At 35.6% G+C, this 17,548-nt stretch overlaps 2 protein-coding genes across 4 annotated transcripts in view; one reads left to right on the top strand and one right to left on the bottom strand.

Moving 5' to 3' along the window:
- LOC138188679 (putative fatty acyl-CoA reductase CG5065) overlaps positions 1–17,548 on the top strand; it is a 78,003-nt gene that overhangs the window by 21,299 nt on the left and 39,156 nt on the right. The window lies entirely within an intron of this gene.
- LOC138188687 (putative fatty acyl-CoA reductase CG5065) lies at positions 10,495–12,933 on the bottom strand. Its single transcript, XM_069130684.1, has 7 exons — positions 12,674–12,933; positions 12,255–12,571; positions 11,908–12,155; positions 11,487–11,670; positions 11,024–11,209; positions 10,676–10,930; positions 10,495–10,604 (listed from the first exon to the last, which is right to left on the bottom strand). Exons 1-7 carry the CDS (start codon positions 12,917–12,919, stop codon positions 10,526–10,528), a joined length of 1,515 nt encoding a protein of 504 aa, XP_068986785.1. The 5' UTR covers positions 12,920–12,933; the 3' UTR covers positions 10,495–10,525.

The raw sequence follows: 17,548 nt of genomic DNA, 5'->3' as shown, positions 1-17,548 counted from the left end.
CTTCGCAATAGAACAGTTGATAACTACCAACAACAACAAAATACAACGGAAAACAAAGCAACATTGAAAACTCAAAATGAAATAAAATCTACAATCAGAAACACAGATATCCAAGTAAACCGAAGTTACGCGCAAGTAACACAAAATATCAGACAAGAAATGCCCATTAACAATCAGGGCCAAACCAACAACACCGAGGACACTACAGAAATCAAAAAACTACTAAAACAATCAATTAAAAATCCTGATATACTTACAAAAATGATAATCGAACAAAATGCAACCCTCAGACAGCAAACGGAACAAATAACACTTATGCTACAACTACTCACAAACAATCTGAGCAAAAAATAAGAAATAAAAATGGACACGCTTAAAATAACAGCCCGGAACTCTAACGGCCTACAACAAAGGGCCCTAGAAACCAAAACATTTCTGTATAACAATAATAATGTACAGTAACAACATAGATATACTACTCGTATCAGAAACGCACTTCACTACAAAAAGCTATTTAAAAATTCCGTACTACACCATTTATGACACCAAGCATCCCTCAGGAAAAGCACACGGAGGGACCGCAGTAATAATAAAAAGCGACATTAAACATCACCTACACAGCCAAGTCAGTAAGGAACACATACAAGCAACCACCGTTACAGTACAAACTAGCAGCAACCATTTTCAGTTGTCAGCAGTATACGTACCACCGAGAAACAAAATTACACCTCAAAAGTGGGAAGAGTACTTTCAACAATTAGGTGATAAGTTTATCGCAGCGGGAGACTACAATGCAAAGCACACAATATGGGGATCAAGAATCACTACACCTCGAGGTAGAACCTTGGAAAAATACATTAGAAACAATAACCTCAATATATTATCCACAGGAAGACCGACATACTGGCCGACAGATCTGAGCATAACATCTGACCTACTTGATTTTGCAGTTACAAAGGGACTAAACGCAAATAAACTAAATATAGCACCCAGCCTCGAGCTTAGCTCCGACCATACACCCATAATAATTACATATAGAAAAAAAATCAAAACTTCAAAACAATCCAAAGACACTAAGCAACAAAACAACCAATTGGCAAACATTTAAAGAAATAATTGAGAGCAAAATCAACTGCAACATCCCATTGAAAACACCTGAACACATCGAACAAGCAGTAACAACACTTACACAAACTATTCTGGAAGCAGCATGGGCAACCACCATACCCGAATCAACAAATAGACAAACAAAAATAATTCCGCCAGACATCCTCGAAAAAATTAGAGAAAAAAGAAAAGCGAAAGCAAAATGGCAAAAACATAGATCAAAAGAAAACAAAAAACGCCTAAATAAACTTGCAAAGGAAATAAAAAACAAAATAAAACAAAATAAAACAATGAGTTCACAAAATTCATAGAGTCACTATCCGCACATGAAAACACCAACTACTCCCTATGGAAGGCAATAAAAAAAATATAGAAGCCAATAAAACTAGTCCCAGCAATCAGAAAAGCAAATAACACATGGGCAAGAAGCAATGAAGCAACCACCTAAGTAACACATTTGCATCACATAATATCAATAACAGTAACCACAATTGTCATACCGACGAGGATGCGTTAACCACTAGTACCTTAACTGATAAACACTACATCATACCTAAAACAACAGCACAAGAAATTAGAAACATAATCGAGAAAACAAAAAACAATAAAGCACCAGGAATCGACCTAATCAATAGTAATGTCTTGAAAAACCTACCTTCAAAAGCGATACGACTAATTAAAATAATTTACAATGCGATATTAAGAATCCAATACTATCCTAAACTATGGAAACTAGCACGGATCATAATGTTACCTAAACCAGGCAAAGACCTACACCAAACAGTATCTTACAGACCAATATCACTACTTCCCGTGTTTTCTAAAATACTAGAAAAAATAATTTGCGCCCGCTTAAAACCAATAATAGAGAAGGAAAAAATAATACCAGACCACCAATTTGGATTCAGAAACAAACACTCTACGATAGAGCAAATGTACAGACTCAAATGAAGTAATAACAGCATTAGAAGGCAAAGAATACTGTACAGCACTCTTTATGGACATCGAGAAAGCATTTGACAAAATCAACCACGAAAGCCTACTACAAACAGTTAGGAAACAATTCCCGGAGCAGATATACCATTTAATTAAATCTTACCTAAGCAGCAGAACCTTCGTAGTAAAAATTAAAGACACATACTCTGATGTTAAAGACATCAATGCAGGGGTTCCGCAAGGAAGCATTTTAGGACCAATTCTATACACACTATACACGGCTTTTTTTTTTTTATTTTTTTTTTTTTTTATTAACGTGGAGGAAATCCGCACGGACACCAGGTCGCTTCTGGGGAAAAGCGGCGTGGTAGTGCCGGACTCCAACCGACTAAAACCTCCACGATGACCGTCCCGGCTGCGATCGAGAGGGGCCCGGGAACCGGTGTAAGCGATACACCGGCCCCCCCTCCCGCGCTCATTAAGACACCTAATGGAGCGGTGTGCGGCCACGTCACACCGCGCCTCGTCACCGGGCCCGCCCCATCCGACAGACCCCGAGTGTGGAGATAAATCTCACGGCACCTCAGGGCCTGCAAACACTATACACGGCTAACATACCAACAACTACCAATAGCAAAATACTGACATTTGGGGATGACACAGCTGTACTAGTCAGGCACACCAACCCGGTAACAGCAGTCACATTACTACAAGAACATATTACAAAAATAGAAAAGTGGCTTCAAGATAAACAAATTAAAGCAAACCCTGATAAATGCAACCTCATTACATTCACACTGCGAAAACAGATATCACCAAACATTACACGAAACGGCACGCTAATAACACAAACAAGGCAAGTCAAATACCTAGGACTCCACCTAGATACACGATTTACATGGAAACAACATATTAAATCAATAATATACAAAATACAGGCAGCAAGGAGACAAATGCACTGGTTAACAAGTCGAAAATCCAAACTAAGCATAGAAAACAAATTAAAAAAATTTACAAAGCGATCATAAAATCAATCTGGACGTACGGAATACCACTATGGGGAACAGCAGCAATGAGCCATATAACCAAAATAGAGACAATCCAAGCAAAAATTCTTAGAACGTGGTTCTTTACGTGGTTAAAAATGTAACAAGTTGTAGTGCAGATATAATCAACGAGATATTTGTGAAAATAAATGTTTGGGAATTCAGTAACTTCATTTAAACTACTGTAGTAATTAATGATCCGATGATATTTTTGATATATATTGTATTGATAATGGTAATTGACAATTAATAGAGTACTCAATTGAATATTCAATGTCAAGGAATCTAAGATCGCATGCTACTTATTTCTATTCCCATTCTGTGTTCCTTAGCAAAGATCGAACAACAATGCAACTTCAGGATAGTAGATACCAACAGAAGGCTGTAATGATATTCCGTGTGAAACGCCTCTAGATGCTCATACTTTTGATAACACCACCCTCTTACTGAAACTTGATGATGTCATGCATTAATTATTCGATTAACATTTTTATTTCCAAAGCCAAAAAAGAAATAGCTTTGAATCATCTTAAAGTGCGAAAAATTTTTTGGCACGACTTTTTATCGTTGATTGCTTCTACGCTTACATTTTTTGCGGCACGCGAGTCATAGGACGATTCGAATCGAAAGTGACTAATGTTGTTGTTTTACCTCGGGGAATTGACACCGTTCCGATGTACGAGATGTAAAAATAAACAAACTCCAGACAAAATAATATCGCCGCTTCGTGCAACCGTCAACCGGAGTCGAATTCAAACTTTCCGGTACTCCCCCGACCAGTATAAGTAAACTGACATGCTCTCTAGGGATTCAATAGTCAGTATTCAGTAATTATTATTTAGTATCCTTATATCGAGTAGTATTGATCGAGCGACAATTAACTCTGTATTCTGTACTTGAAACGATTTTAAATATATCTGACAATCACAAGTATTCACTCGTGTCGTCATTTAAAGCTACACATTTAATATGTACCACACATTTTAATGATATTTTCATTACATATAACTTTTTATTGGTTAAAATGAAGGTGGAAATGTTTGAATTGCTAATTGCATCTCATACAAACGATTTATTCTGGTGGTGTAAAAAAAACCACACACACACAGTCAGTGTAAAAGGAATTCATACAGTATGTAACTTTAACAAAAATTAAAATTATGGTACAACATCGTTTAGTAAGAAATTCTTAGGAAATGAAAGATATATACATATTTATACAAGTTTCCAAAGTAATTTAAAAAAAAAATCGATAAATATTCCTGTTGTGAAAATATTAATAAATATCTGACTAATGGTAAAAATATATGTATAATATATATTTATAGAGTTAGCGCTTCATAGGTTAAAACGTGTATAAATATTTTTAAAAATTATCTGCATCAATGTGTAAAAATATAGATTTAACACGTTCGTCGCCCAACGTGATTCGGCTAAGTTTCCTACGGGGCCCAAATCCGACCGTCGGTATGCAGAACGTAAATAGAGCGACAAGCGGGAATTCATTGTTTATCCCCTTCGATTCATTGTTTATCGCCTTCGGTTCATTGTTTATCTCCTTCGATTCATTGTAAAAAAAAAGATTATTTAGTTCTGAAGTGGAGTAGTTCCAGCTAGAGTATTCCGAGGAATCACATGGCAGATATCTCAGATCTTTCATTTAGTCGAGAAGTATACTTATGGGACGTACATCAGTGATTTTTTCATCCTCAAAATGTTCAGTAAACAGTGTGAAAATATATTTGAAAGTGAGGAGAGTAGTGATGACGGAGTCCACAATTATTGTTCGAAGTGCCCAAAATCACCCCAAATGTGTTTCGAACGTTTTAACAAATACCACGCGATATAGCATAATGTAGTATATTATCCAGAATATAAATTAATAAAATGTATGGTATAATATGTTTCTGATATTTTTATGTTGTAATTTCTATATATAATATCCTATATTTAATTAACTCGAACATTAAAAAAATTAAAAAAAGTAAAAATTAAGTTAAAACAAGAAACTTGTCAATTTCCGAATAGGAGATCGATTTCCTTTATTTTTTCACTCAATTTGTACAGTATGATTTTTGATTCGCGATAATACACTTTTGATACTTGGGCTAGTTGAGAATTGTTACAGACTGACTGGATGATGATGAAGGGTGCATTTATATTGTTTTATTCGTCGGAGTGGGAGAAGGCTTTGCTTGTACTTGTCATATATTTCGGAGAACGGCTAGAGTGACCGAATGCCACCCAGGCGGCTGAGAACGGATGGTGACCGGACTGTCACACGTGATAAGGCGCTCGGAATTTTGGTTTATCATAAGGCTGCTCGAATTTCACCTGTGACAAGCGCATAGTTGTCGCCAAGCAGCGAGCTCTAGAAACGTCGAATTTTGTCCGTTACGTTTTCCACACAAGAAGGCGGCATATGTGATCATAGGCGCAAGCGGTGGCGTGACCCGAGCATAGTGGGGGTCGTCTTCCGAACAAGACAAAGAAATGATCGAAAGGCGATCAGTCCCTTCTGACGAGTCAAACGATACATATCCAGAGGTCTGACGAGCAAAATCAAAATCACAAAGTCTAACGAATTCATTGAAAGATGTTGTACAATCGAGTCAACTTTCTATAGTATATTACTTTCTTCATTGTTAAACAATTTGTGGCGTGTTCATTATATTATTATCAAATATATTATTTTGTGTTAACCTGTGTGTTCGATCACTCGCGGAGAGACGCGATCGCGAAGAAGCACCCCAACGGGAGTCGTAAATTCCCGTTACGATTAGATAATCGACGACACGAAATGATCGATCCCCTATTTCGCCTAGGATAATAGAGGTGGTTGAACTAAATATGACACTGATATAATAAGTTAGAAATCACAGTTTATTCCAACAACTTTGTGAAGAAGATAGTTACGCTGGTGCGTATGTGTAAGATAAGTAAGTGATTGATCTACGGGGTAAACCCGGTAAAAGAATGTTGACTGCTTGAAAGATGGAAGATCAGTGAAGTTCGGTGATGATGCTGTGGCGGAGGAAAGCTAAGGATGGGTGTGTCTAGCGCACGGGACCATCGGATTTGTTGGTGACGATTTTGGCTAAGAGAGTGAGGGAAATAGGCTTCGTTGTTAATTGGTTATTTGCTATGGGGGTGGGTGAGGAAGGATGCTAACCGCCCTCGAGATAGAGTCGCCGGTGGGAGGCCGCATACGTGAGAAAAGGCAACTTTCCCGTGTCAACCCGTGGTGGACAATAAAGTTTAGGAAACAATGCAGAGAAATTCGGTTCGAAGGACCTCGACTAGGAAATTGCTGAGATTTATGGAGGGTACTTGAGAATATTGAGGGTACGCAGTAAGGGCGAGCGGACATCTGGTTACCATCTTGTCCGCGGTGTGTGGCTAGGTCTAGGTAGAGTGTCGCCCGACGTAACACTGTGAATATAGTGTTACATTCATTGAACCACCTCTGTTATCCTAATCGAAACAGAGGAATGACTATTTCGCGGCGTCGATTAACAGAATCGTAGTGAGAATTTACGCCTCTCGCTGACGCGTTTTCCTCGCGATCGTGTCTCTCCGCAAACGGTCGTAACAAGTTTTAATTGCTTTATACTTTAGTTTTCTCTTAGAGCAGTGTTGTTCAATAAGTCGATTAGGGGATCAATTTGGGCATCTATGTAGATCGATGATGGTTTAACGATATGAGTTGTGACCGTTTCTTTTGGGTCCGCATCTATTTCTTCCATAAGTGAACCGAATGAATTTTGGAGTGGGATGTCTTGTAGCCGGTGTTGCTTTTCTGTATCTGAAATTTTCATGGCGCTTGAGCCTGGCATTATTTTACGCTTTTTGTGCGCTGTTGCTACCTTCCAGTGTTCATCTTGATATGATAGTTCGTCATCGTAGCTGTTTTCTTCTTGGTTTTTCAACGTTTCCATTTTTTTGAAGATGAACTCTCCTGTTCTTTGTTTATTGGTTGTATTTTACTTAACGTATTTGTAGCTTTATTTATATAATATATTTCACCTTTGTTTGTTATATTGATTGGTGGTATTTGCTGTTGCGTTCTGGAGCTTTACCATTTGGCAGTGTTTGTTGTCTTTTCACATTGGTTTCCACAGAGAGCATTAATATAGATAGCTTGTATACATGTTAGATGCCAAAAGCAAGAAGGGATCATATTTAGAAACAAAATTCATAACAGTAAGAACGTGGGTTTAAATGTCCATTAGCCGAAATTAAAAGTAAAGAAGAGAAATGTTACAATCTGGTGTTGATCTTCAGTGTTCATAACCGTTACGTGTTACTTTAGGTATCGAATCTTAGATTTTTCGAATTATATTTAGATCAAAACGGTAGTTGCTACCGTCAGAAATATGTGGCGGCACTCGACAGCAAATACCACCACTCGACACTAACTAGTGTCGGACGACGGCAACGCAGTGGTTAACGCCGTAAAGCCTCCCTCATCCAAGAAGCAGGTATAACGACACACAACACCATCAAAGACACCGAGGGTAACTTCATAATAGCTAAAACAACACAAAAACTAGACATTATCGGCACCCACTTTTCCAAAACACACACACAAAACGAACACTTGGGCCGAGAACATTTAAACAGAATTATCATCGCCAAAACAAACAAACTCAAAAATGAAATGGAACAAAACATAACGCTAAACAAAACAGTCTGCACATTTTCAAACGAAAACACCGCAGACAATCCCAAACAACCGGAACCAGAAATAAACTACTTCACAAACTACAATCAACTAAACAAAATCTTCTCCAAGCTAAACAACAAAAAATCCTCCGGCTTCAACGGCATCCCAAACATCCTACTCAAGCGCCTACCGAACAAAATAAAATGGTACTACACAGTACTCTTCAACAATGCACTAAACATATTTCCCCAAAAAATGGAAAAAAGCCAAACTGATAGCTATAACAAAAAAAGATAAAGACGGCTCGTCACCCGCAAACCTACGACCCATAAGTCTTCTCCCCAACATAAGCAAAGTATTTGAAATAATCATAAACAACCCCCTCATCTCCTTCTGCTCAAAAAATGACATAATCCCAGAAAATCAATTTGGCTTCCGACACAAACACTCCACAATTCACGCAATAAACAAACTTACGTCGGACATCTGCTGCGTGCTAAACGCAAAACAACGAGTAGCCGCCTGCTTAATAGACCTCGAAAAAGCTTTCGACACAGTCTGGATCCCAGGTCTCATATACAAATTAATCAAGAAAAACTTTCCCAAATATCTAATTAAAATAGTTTGGGACATGATCACAAGCAGAACATTCGTAATGACTGAAGGTTCACACGCATCAAGCAAAGAATTCTCCATAAAAAACGGTCTGCAACAAGGCACAGTAAATTCCCCGTTACTTTTCAATATTTACAATAGTGACTTACTAAACCTCTTTAATCTCAATACATCCACCCATAAACGCTCCATAGCCTTCGCAGATGACCTAATCATCTACGTAACAGGCCGCAAAACCAAAACAATAAAAACGGAACTGCAAGAACTTTTTGAAAAAATTAACGATTATTACAACACATGGAAACTAAAAACCAACACAAGCAAATGCGAAACCATACTGTTTAGACGCAAGTCAAGCAAAATCGGTCCAATAGAAAGGGAACACTGCAGAAAATTCCAGCTTAGGGAAAAAGCAAACGAAGGGGAACTCATACCGCATAAAAACTGCGTTAAATACCTAGGTATAAACATAGACGATAAACTAAGCTACAAGCAGCACATTCAAATCCAACTCTCCAAAGCCAGCAAAGCATTCTGGAGAGTAAAAAGATTATTTTACTCTAAACATCTCAACAGTCAAGTAAAAATCCTGTGCTACCAAGCACTAATCAGACCGATCATAACCTACGGCTGCCCAATCTGGTACAACATATCAGTCTCCCAAATAGAAAAAATTCGCAGATTCGAAAGAAAATGCATCAGAGCTTGTTTGAGTATTTACAGATCCGAGCACAGCGGATTCAAAAAATATGTCAAAAACAAAATAATCTACGATCTAACCAACATTCACCGCATAGACTGTCACATCTTAAAATTAATAAGAAACCACTTCGCGCAAGCAGCAAAGATACAAGAAAATAGCTTAATCTTCAGTTGCTTATTTCCAAATGACGCATGTTACAAAAACACTCTAGCAACAGGCTACATCCCCCAGAAGCTTTCCTATACCTAGACGAAAAAAACTACCTCCAAGACCAAAATAACATTCCAATAATTTCTCACATAAAAAGAAAAATAGGGACCAAAACTATACTCTACGAAGAAAACTTAAACGGACAAACCGCAGACACTAGGTGGAGATACAACATGGCCCTCCCTCTGAAAGACACTAAAGACAAACACAGAAAAAACACAAAGAAATATTTGTGGATTCCAAATCCATAATAAAACAAGAGAGCAAACCATTAAACCGACAGAACTCAACTCTGATACCGTATAACACAGGTGTACACTGTAAGTATTTGCAAATATTGTAAATAAACCTATTTGACATCCCTCTCCCCCGCTCCCCTATCATCCCGCCTCTCCCCAAAGTTATACAGCACCCAAAAAGTAGACTACCAAAGCGTCCTGTTTTGCGACCAAGTTTTCAGGACAGAAAAATCAACCAAAAACAAAATTACATAAAAGCTCCGCTCTCCAGCGGCTTAAATCCAAAGATTAGATTTTATCACAAAAAATGTAAAGCGCCGACACATAATATAGTATGGCTATGTCGTTCCGTCGCGTATCGGTACTTTTGCCTAACACATATTATCAAATTCATAGTTTATTGTGAATACCCAAATGTATTAATATGCATCTTGGTTGTAAATAAATGTTATTAAAAAAAAAGTGGTTAACGCCTTAGTCCTGGAGTCCAATTTTTCTTCTATGCATCAAAAAATGGAAGAAAAACAGCAGTACCCCATCAGCGACATCTATAGCCAGCAGCTACAATTATCACGGACAACACTATACACCTCAAATAGTTACTAGAAAGGATTGAATAGAATGATTTCAAAATTGTTTCAAAAATTAACGGACGAGAGTTGAACTAATCGAAATATTATAGTTTAACGAATATTTCTGGTGACAGCAACCACCGTTTTGATTTAAATGTAATTTGAGAAAGCTACGATTCAACATCTAGAGAGACACATAATGGTTACGAAGACTGATGATCAAGATCAGATCGAAATATTATGTATGAATTGTTTATAAATCTGAAACCGTCCGCGTGTAAATACATGCATACTTATCGAGCAATGTTATAAATAGTTTTATCTAGAAACGGGACGAGTGAAAAGACAAAATGAAACGGATTATGATTCCCTTCTTATAAAATTCTGTTTAAACTGTTTTTGGTTTAAACAGAAAAAAAAGGTTCAAATAGTCAATACACGATACGGTATATTATCCATAGTAAGATCATTATACCGGACATTTTGGTGATCTGATGTATCCAGTACAACCTGAAATTGTCGAAAATATATGTATTTATATTAGTTCCCATCTTTTAATACGAAGATACTTTTATACGCACCTTGATAACCGTTGTCGGGCTGTTGACTTAAACTCCTGTTTTAGAATAAATTTCCTAACTCCCATCAGGTAAATTGCAATATACTTCTCCCAATTCATATCCCGTAAATCCAGTTTGACCATATCGCTGTCGTTTAACATTTTCACCTTCCTCGCCAAGTCGGAACAGTTATCCCTTTGGAAAGTCCATTCGCGTTTGGTGAAAAATGCTAACGACGCGATCAGCTTATTGCCATTTCTGAGAAGTTTCATCATTCTGAAATATCATTTTTAATCATTATTATAAATGAAGTCAGAGATTATCCCAGAACGATTGTGCTTGTTATTTGAGTATCGATGGAACACTCACATTGGTTTACTACCTCGAAGTCTTAAAAAGATATCTATGACGACCGCAGGCAAAACACGCGGAATTACGCTCAGAACGTTGTAAATATATCTATTAGCTACGATTGAACAACCTGGGTACCATAGCGAATCGTTCAGTGGAGTTTCTATGCTACATTTTATCATAGCATCAAGCATCGGTCCAAACCTTGTCAATTGGAACATTTATATTATTACAATTAATGGAATTATACTTAAAGCAAAGTTTATTATCATCCGAGTATCTTAGGAAATATTATATAATTTAAATAAATATTGTTATATCACTATTTTTCTAAATTGATGTATTGGGAGCAAAAGTTTACTTTTGTACTCTTCATTTGTTTGCGCTTTCATTGTCCACGTTACTTAAATAAACTGAAACTTTTGGAATACTCTAACAATCGAATTACATTAGTTCGTGAAAAATTCGCAATAAATATTACTTAAAAGGGTATGCGTTGCTCGTGCAGTTGTATACTTTAACTTCATGACCACGATGTAGCGTAACATGCCATGCAGTACATATTATTGTGTCGACTACGAAATCGACAGGCACTATATCCAATCTTGCATCTCTGCTACCCCATATAACTGTTACACATCCTTTGCTGACTAGCAGAGCCATACCTTGTAACAATAAATTGGTTGAGAAATTATTTGAGATTTTCGATTACCAGAAATGTAGCTCTATATAGATTGGTAAGAATTCTCATAATTGTGAGCAACAACAAACTTGAACTATGATTATGACGATCTAGTGGAGATCATTTCATTTATCTTTCCGCAAACCAACAGAATAACTCCACTTTTCTGAAATGTGAGGAGCATTGAACAATTATCATTGAAACAGATCTATAAAAATACCTGTTAATGCAGAAATATTCTCTATCCAACCAGGACATGGTTCTTCCAAAGAGGCGCCAATTATGCTTGGCCGAACTATCGCAACTGGCAGATCTTTGCACTTGCTTGCTACAATCTGCTCTGCTAAATTCTTACTGAATGTGTATGTGTTTGGATATGTTTTTAAAATCCTATTTTCTATTAGGTTGATGGACGTTTTGTCCAATTTGTCACAGATATCGATGACCTCTGAAGGACTCAAGCTCGTGCTGCAATGTCAGTAATAAGTGGACATACTCTTCACATTATAATTACAAATATAATATTCTTAAACCATGGAACAACGTTTGCGCATAACTTATTCTTACGTATAAATTTTTTCCCCAATCTCACGTAGATTCGCATTACTATAAGCTGTGCTCACGTGGACGAAGCTAATTGGATGCCTCAGTTCGTTCCAAAGTTCGATAACACGAGCAGTACCTTTCGTATTCACATTAATAGCCACGTGTAGCGGTTCGTTGAATCTCACAGTTGCCGCGGCATGAAACAATATGTTTACTTTCTCTAACAACAAAATTCTATCTTCTCGCGAAAGACCTAAGTCCGGCAGACTCGCGTCACCTTTCATGGGATAAACTCTGCTCAAAGCTGAAGGGTATTTGGCTTTGATGTCATCGTAAATCTGAAGACGAAAAATTACCAGCTCAATTCCAGAAAAGAAAGTTAATCAATTTGGCTCCTGACAGCCTTAAATATTGAACAGAACAAGAATATATTTACGAACGGGATCATCTATGAGCTTCTTAAATCGTTGTTCTATCGTTTCGTTAGTTTTTGGACGAATTAGTATAAAAATAGCAGCGATGCGTGGACATATGCGAATAAGTTTTTCCAGGAGACCTTTTCCAACGAAACCGGTTGCTCCAGTCACAAGGATCCCACTCCCGGCGTAGAATTCTTCGAGAGTATTCGTCTTATTCAACCCTTTATTGATCGCATTTTCATTCCTTTCTTTATTGATTGTATCCATGTTTTAAGATCTTCACACTTCCAATCCTAATATTTCCCATAGATTAGCATTTCCAAAAAATAGTAAGTGGAAGAATGTGTTAAATAATGTAGAAAATTGATTATAGTTGATACCTTTTTATATATTTCTCCTTAGAGGAGTCTACGTATAATATTCACAAAAAGAAACATAATTCAACAATTATGTTTTCGTTTTGCACGAATCAAATAATTTCGTTGTGTCAAGGATGCTCCTAGTGTAATGTATAAACACTAGTGAAATCACAGTGAAATCGTTCACCAAAAAGGGGACTAAAGGGGGGTAAAATAGATATGCAACGCAGTAAATACAATTTTTCATGTGACTGTACATTAATTTGTATTATTGCACATTACTCCATAAAACGATATCTTAGTTGATACTTAATTAATACTTAATCTTTATGTAATTTCGTTTCACGTCTTCTATTTTTATTTTATGTGTATGCCTGTGTGTATTGTAATATACCGTGATCAGTAATTTGTGTGGAAAATGTGTGTGGTTCCTGCGAGACTATGTTCGCCCACATTTAGTAGCACCATGAGAATACGTAATGCGTGTGTGATTTTTCTGTCTCCACCCATGAACGCGTGAATATTTGAAATCTGTATAAACATATTTTATATGTGCTCTGCATTCATTATTTATTTATGTGCCGTTATAGATTTCAATGGGTAAACAGATTTAATCTACAATAGATGATTTTTCTTAGAAAATGTTGCGTAAGATGGTTTACGTCACCGAACGTCATAGTCTTCTTCTTTACGACTTGCACAAGGTAAGCTGTTGCCCGTCTATCGTTCGTGTAAAAAAACAAAGCGCAATTTTTTTGTTCTACATTTTCATCTTATTTTAGCTTCAAGATTCTGCAACCAAACATTCTGTAAAAGCACCTAACCCCTGTCCCGATTTATTCGAGCATCCATTATCCGATTATCCTAATACCGGAACAATCTATTATCCGAACATAATATTTCCTTATAACGTATGCCTATTCTGTTTGAAATATGTACTGTATACATATTTTATTAGCGTTCATGTATCCTATATTCATGTATTATAATGTATCCTTTCCTTTATTAGATTCAATGAATTCTGATTATAAGACATTAACATGAAACTAATGGCGATCCAGCTATCCAAACAAAACAAAAGAAAAACTCGAAGGTGATGTAAATGCAGTAGAATTTGCAAATATACATAGTGTTAGGAAAGGCCAAATGACATACGTTGTATGTACTGATATAATGAACTGACTTCACTGCGAAACAGCTAATGAAATAATAATGAGAAGGTGCCTTTTCAAACGTACGTATTCGAAAAATGGCCTCAATGACTCAGATTACAAAAAGATTGTAGCTCTTTGCAGTTAATTATGTTGAAAGAATTATGTGACTTAACAGCCAAGAAGATAAGAAACCCGTAGATACTTAAAAGAATTGTCAATCAATCTTAATCTATGTTTCAATAAATGAAATTTCATATTAAAGTGATTGTTCCATTATCCGAACTGTTCTGCCTCCCTTTTAAGTCGGATACGGGAGGCTCTACTGTATTTCGGATTACCTGGTTGAAATTTTACTGCCATTGCAAACTAATGAGCAAGATGTGATAATGTAAATGAGCAAAGCGACCAATGAAATCAACCAGAACATAAAATTTTTACGTATTAGGTGTCTCATATTATATTTATATCTTTATTATAATATTATATATTCTCTAATTTAATTATGTACGTATATATGTATTTATTCTTATTATGTACCTGTTATTGTATATATATACCTATATTGCTTTGTATACATGTGTATATGTCGTTATATTATCATGTTTATGTATATCATGTTGTATTATGTTTTACGTTATTTAGTTTTGTAATTTGTTTTCTGTTGATCTTTACAATACCAAGCCTTTTGTTGTTTAACAAAGATTTCAGAAGTTAAGTGTTGTACGTATATATATAGTGTACAAGTAAAGAAAATTATTAAAATTAAATAGTAACTAACTGCAATTTTGTATAAATATTGAACATAAAGTCGTTTTAACTCTTGAATATCTATAAAGCGATGTTTATGATCTTATTCGAAGAGATATTTTGACGTAGCATCTAAGTTATTAACAAGTCTAATTATAAGGAATGTGAAAAATATAACATGGGAAATATATTTTAACACGATGTAGAGTATTTTACTTAAATTTAATAAAATAATTGCGTAAACACATAATGTCTTCACTACCATTTCATAGTTTCTTTTATATGTAATCAATATTATTTATGTATACTTCACTCTATTTACAAAAGCACGGGATCTTAAAATGTAAAATGCCTAAAATATCTCGCATGATTAATGTTGTCACCGCGGAGCATATTTTCAATTTTCATAAACGCGAGAGTCCAAGCAGGTCCTAACAATAACTTACGAAAATCCGTTCCTAAACTCAATTTTTGACGAAAATTATCCGATATCTCGTGCAACTATCTCGTAAAGGCGAATGTTTCTATTACCTCTACTGACTGGTTGTAAATTATTGAAAAAATCACAATAATGAACCAGTTTTACTGCGTAAAATGTAAAATATAAAATAAATATTTGAGAATTCAAAAACTTCATTTAAACTATTGTAGTAATTAATAACCCGATGATACTTTTAATATATATGATATTGTTAATAATGAATGACATTAATGAAACACACAATTGAATACAGAATAACAAGGACTTATCTGTTACCTGATACTATTTCCACTGCGTATTGTTCACCAAAGATCGAACAAAAATGCGACTTCACAATAGTAGATACCGATACGTCTATCACAGTACTGTAACGATTTTCGATTTGTCGCTCCTCTAGATTCTCATACTTGTAATAACATTACCCTACTACTGAAACTGGATAATGTTACGCATGAATGATTCGATTAACGCTTTTATCTCCAAAACCAAACAAGAAATAGCCTTGAATGATCTTTGATCGTGAAAGATCAACAGGAATTGACTTTTTATTACTGACTGCTTCTACTGCTTGCATTTTAATGACATCTGCATTACATATAACTGCTTATTAGTTAAGATGAAGGAGTAATATGTACATTACAAATTCCATTTCTGACAATTACGGATGATTCATTCTGGTGGAGTTAAAGAACGCTAACACAGAGCCAGTGTAAAAGGTACTCATATAGTGCATAATCTTAACAAAATTACAGTATAACATCGTTTATTATGAAAGTTTTAGCAAATGAAAAATATATACATATACTTGCAAACCCTAAAAATAATTTTAAAAAAAGTATTCGATACATATTCCTGTTATGAAAATATTAATAAATATCTGACTAATGGTAAAAATATATGTATAATATATATTTATAGAGTTAGCGCTTCATGGGATAAAACGTACATAAATATTTAAAAAAATAATCTGCATCAAAGCGTAAAAAAGTGGGTTTAAAGACAATTTCATCCTGATGTAAGGTTATTATCCAAAGCCCAATGATACACGATACACAATGTTATACAATACAATGCGAATCCACGAGCGTTGATCTTGTATCGTGTTTGGAAACACTTATAAACAGCTCCGCAATATAAACATTATTGCAAATATATAGGATCACTTGAAACAAAAAATATCAAGTCACCATATTTCATCAATAAATCATTTAAAGAAGGCTTTTTTAGGAGAATGGAAAAATATTTCAAGTAGAATACTCATCGATTTGATAAATTCAACGACACGAGAATTTCAGGCCATAATAGGATCAGAAGGAAACTTCACTAATAAGAAAAAGCAGCAAACAGTCAAATTCAGATTTTGTTAACTTTTAACGTTCCGACTTTTAATTGTGAATATCGACCGGCAACTCCAACTTATTCTCATCATACTTCGACTTCCACGTTTTTAAGTGTCAGATTTTAAAATGTAGATCGCCGCATGTCGGTGGTGCTTGAGAGACACATTTGAAGTAGAACGCAGTACATCGATGGTGCCTGAAAGGCAGACTTAGATCGTTAAGGGTTAGAACTTTGCAGGTTTGAAGAACAACGCAAAGTATTAAACACGTACTTTCTTCTAGCTACGCTGCCTCAAGTTTATAAAGTAAAAGTTCAAGCCCTAAAAGGCTATCACGAAAACAACTAAAAATAGACAAAAATCTGTTAATGAAAATTTTAACGTATAGGAAAAGAATATTACAGTTAATAAGAAATTGTTTGAAGAGATTATGTCAGTCATGTATATTCATATCCATCTATTACGTCGGGCAACATTACCATCGCCAACGATCAGCGCTAAGACCATCATACTAGACGATTCGATAATAGTAGTAGCCGTGAATGTATCGATCGGGAGTTTATTCAAACTAATAAGCATATTCTTGAGATGCTGATAAATGTGGTGGACTACTTTCTTGCATGAACCATACACATTTTCCATACAAACTACTGATCACTGTATATTACAGTATTCACATACATACATATGAAATAAAAAATAAAGTAAGCAAAGAAAGCTACAAAAAAAGATTGTTTAACAATACAAATTAATATACAGCCAAATGAAAAATTATATTTATCGCGTCAAATAGTTATATCAGCTTTCCGCTTTTGT

The sequence above is a fragment of the Bombus flavifrons genome, chromosome 17, assembly GCF_040668555.2.
Source record: "Bombus flavifrons isolate JBK064 chromosome 17, iyBomFlav1_principal, whole genome shotgun sequence".
NCBI lineage: Eukaryota > Metazoa > Arthropoda > Insecta > Hymenoptera > Apidae > Bombus > Bombus flavifrons.
This window is presented reverse-complemented; position numbering and strand designations above follow the sequence as displayed.

Bases quoted from the DNA above. Each gene is read 5' to 3' on its own strand.
- LOC138188687 (XM_069130684.1), bottom strand. From the start codon at position 12,919: ATGGATACAATCAATAAAGAAAGGAATGAAAATGCGATCAATAAAGGG. The intron at 12,572-12,673 runs GTTCGTAAATAT...TTTCGTCTTCAG, and splicing joins AGAAGCTCATAGATGATCCC to ATTTACGATGACATCAAAGC. The intron at 10,605-10,675 runs GTGCGTATAAAA...CGACAATTTCAG, and splicing joins GCCCGACAACGGTTATCAAG to GTTGTACTGGATACATCAGA.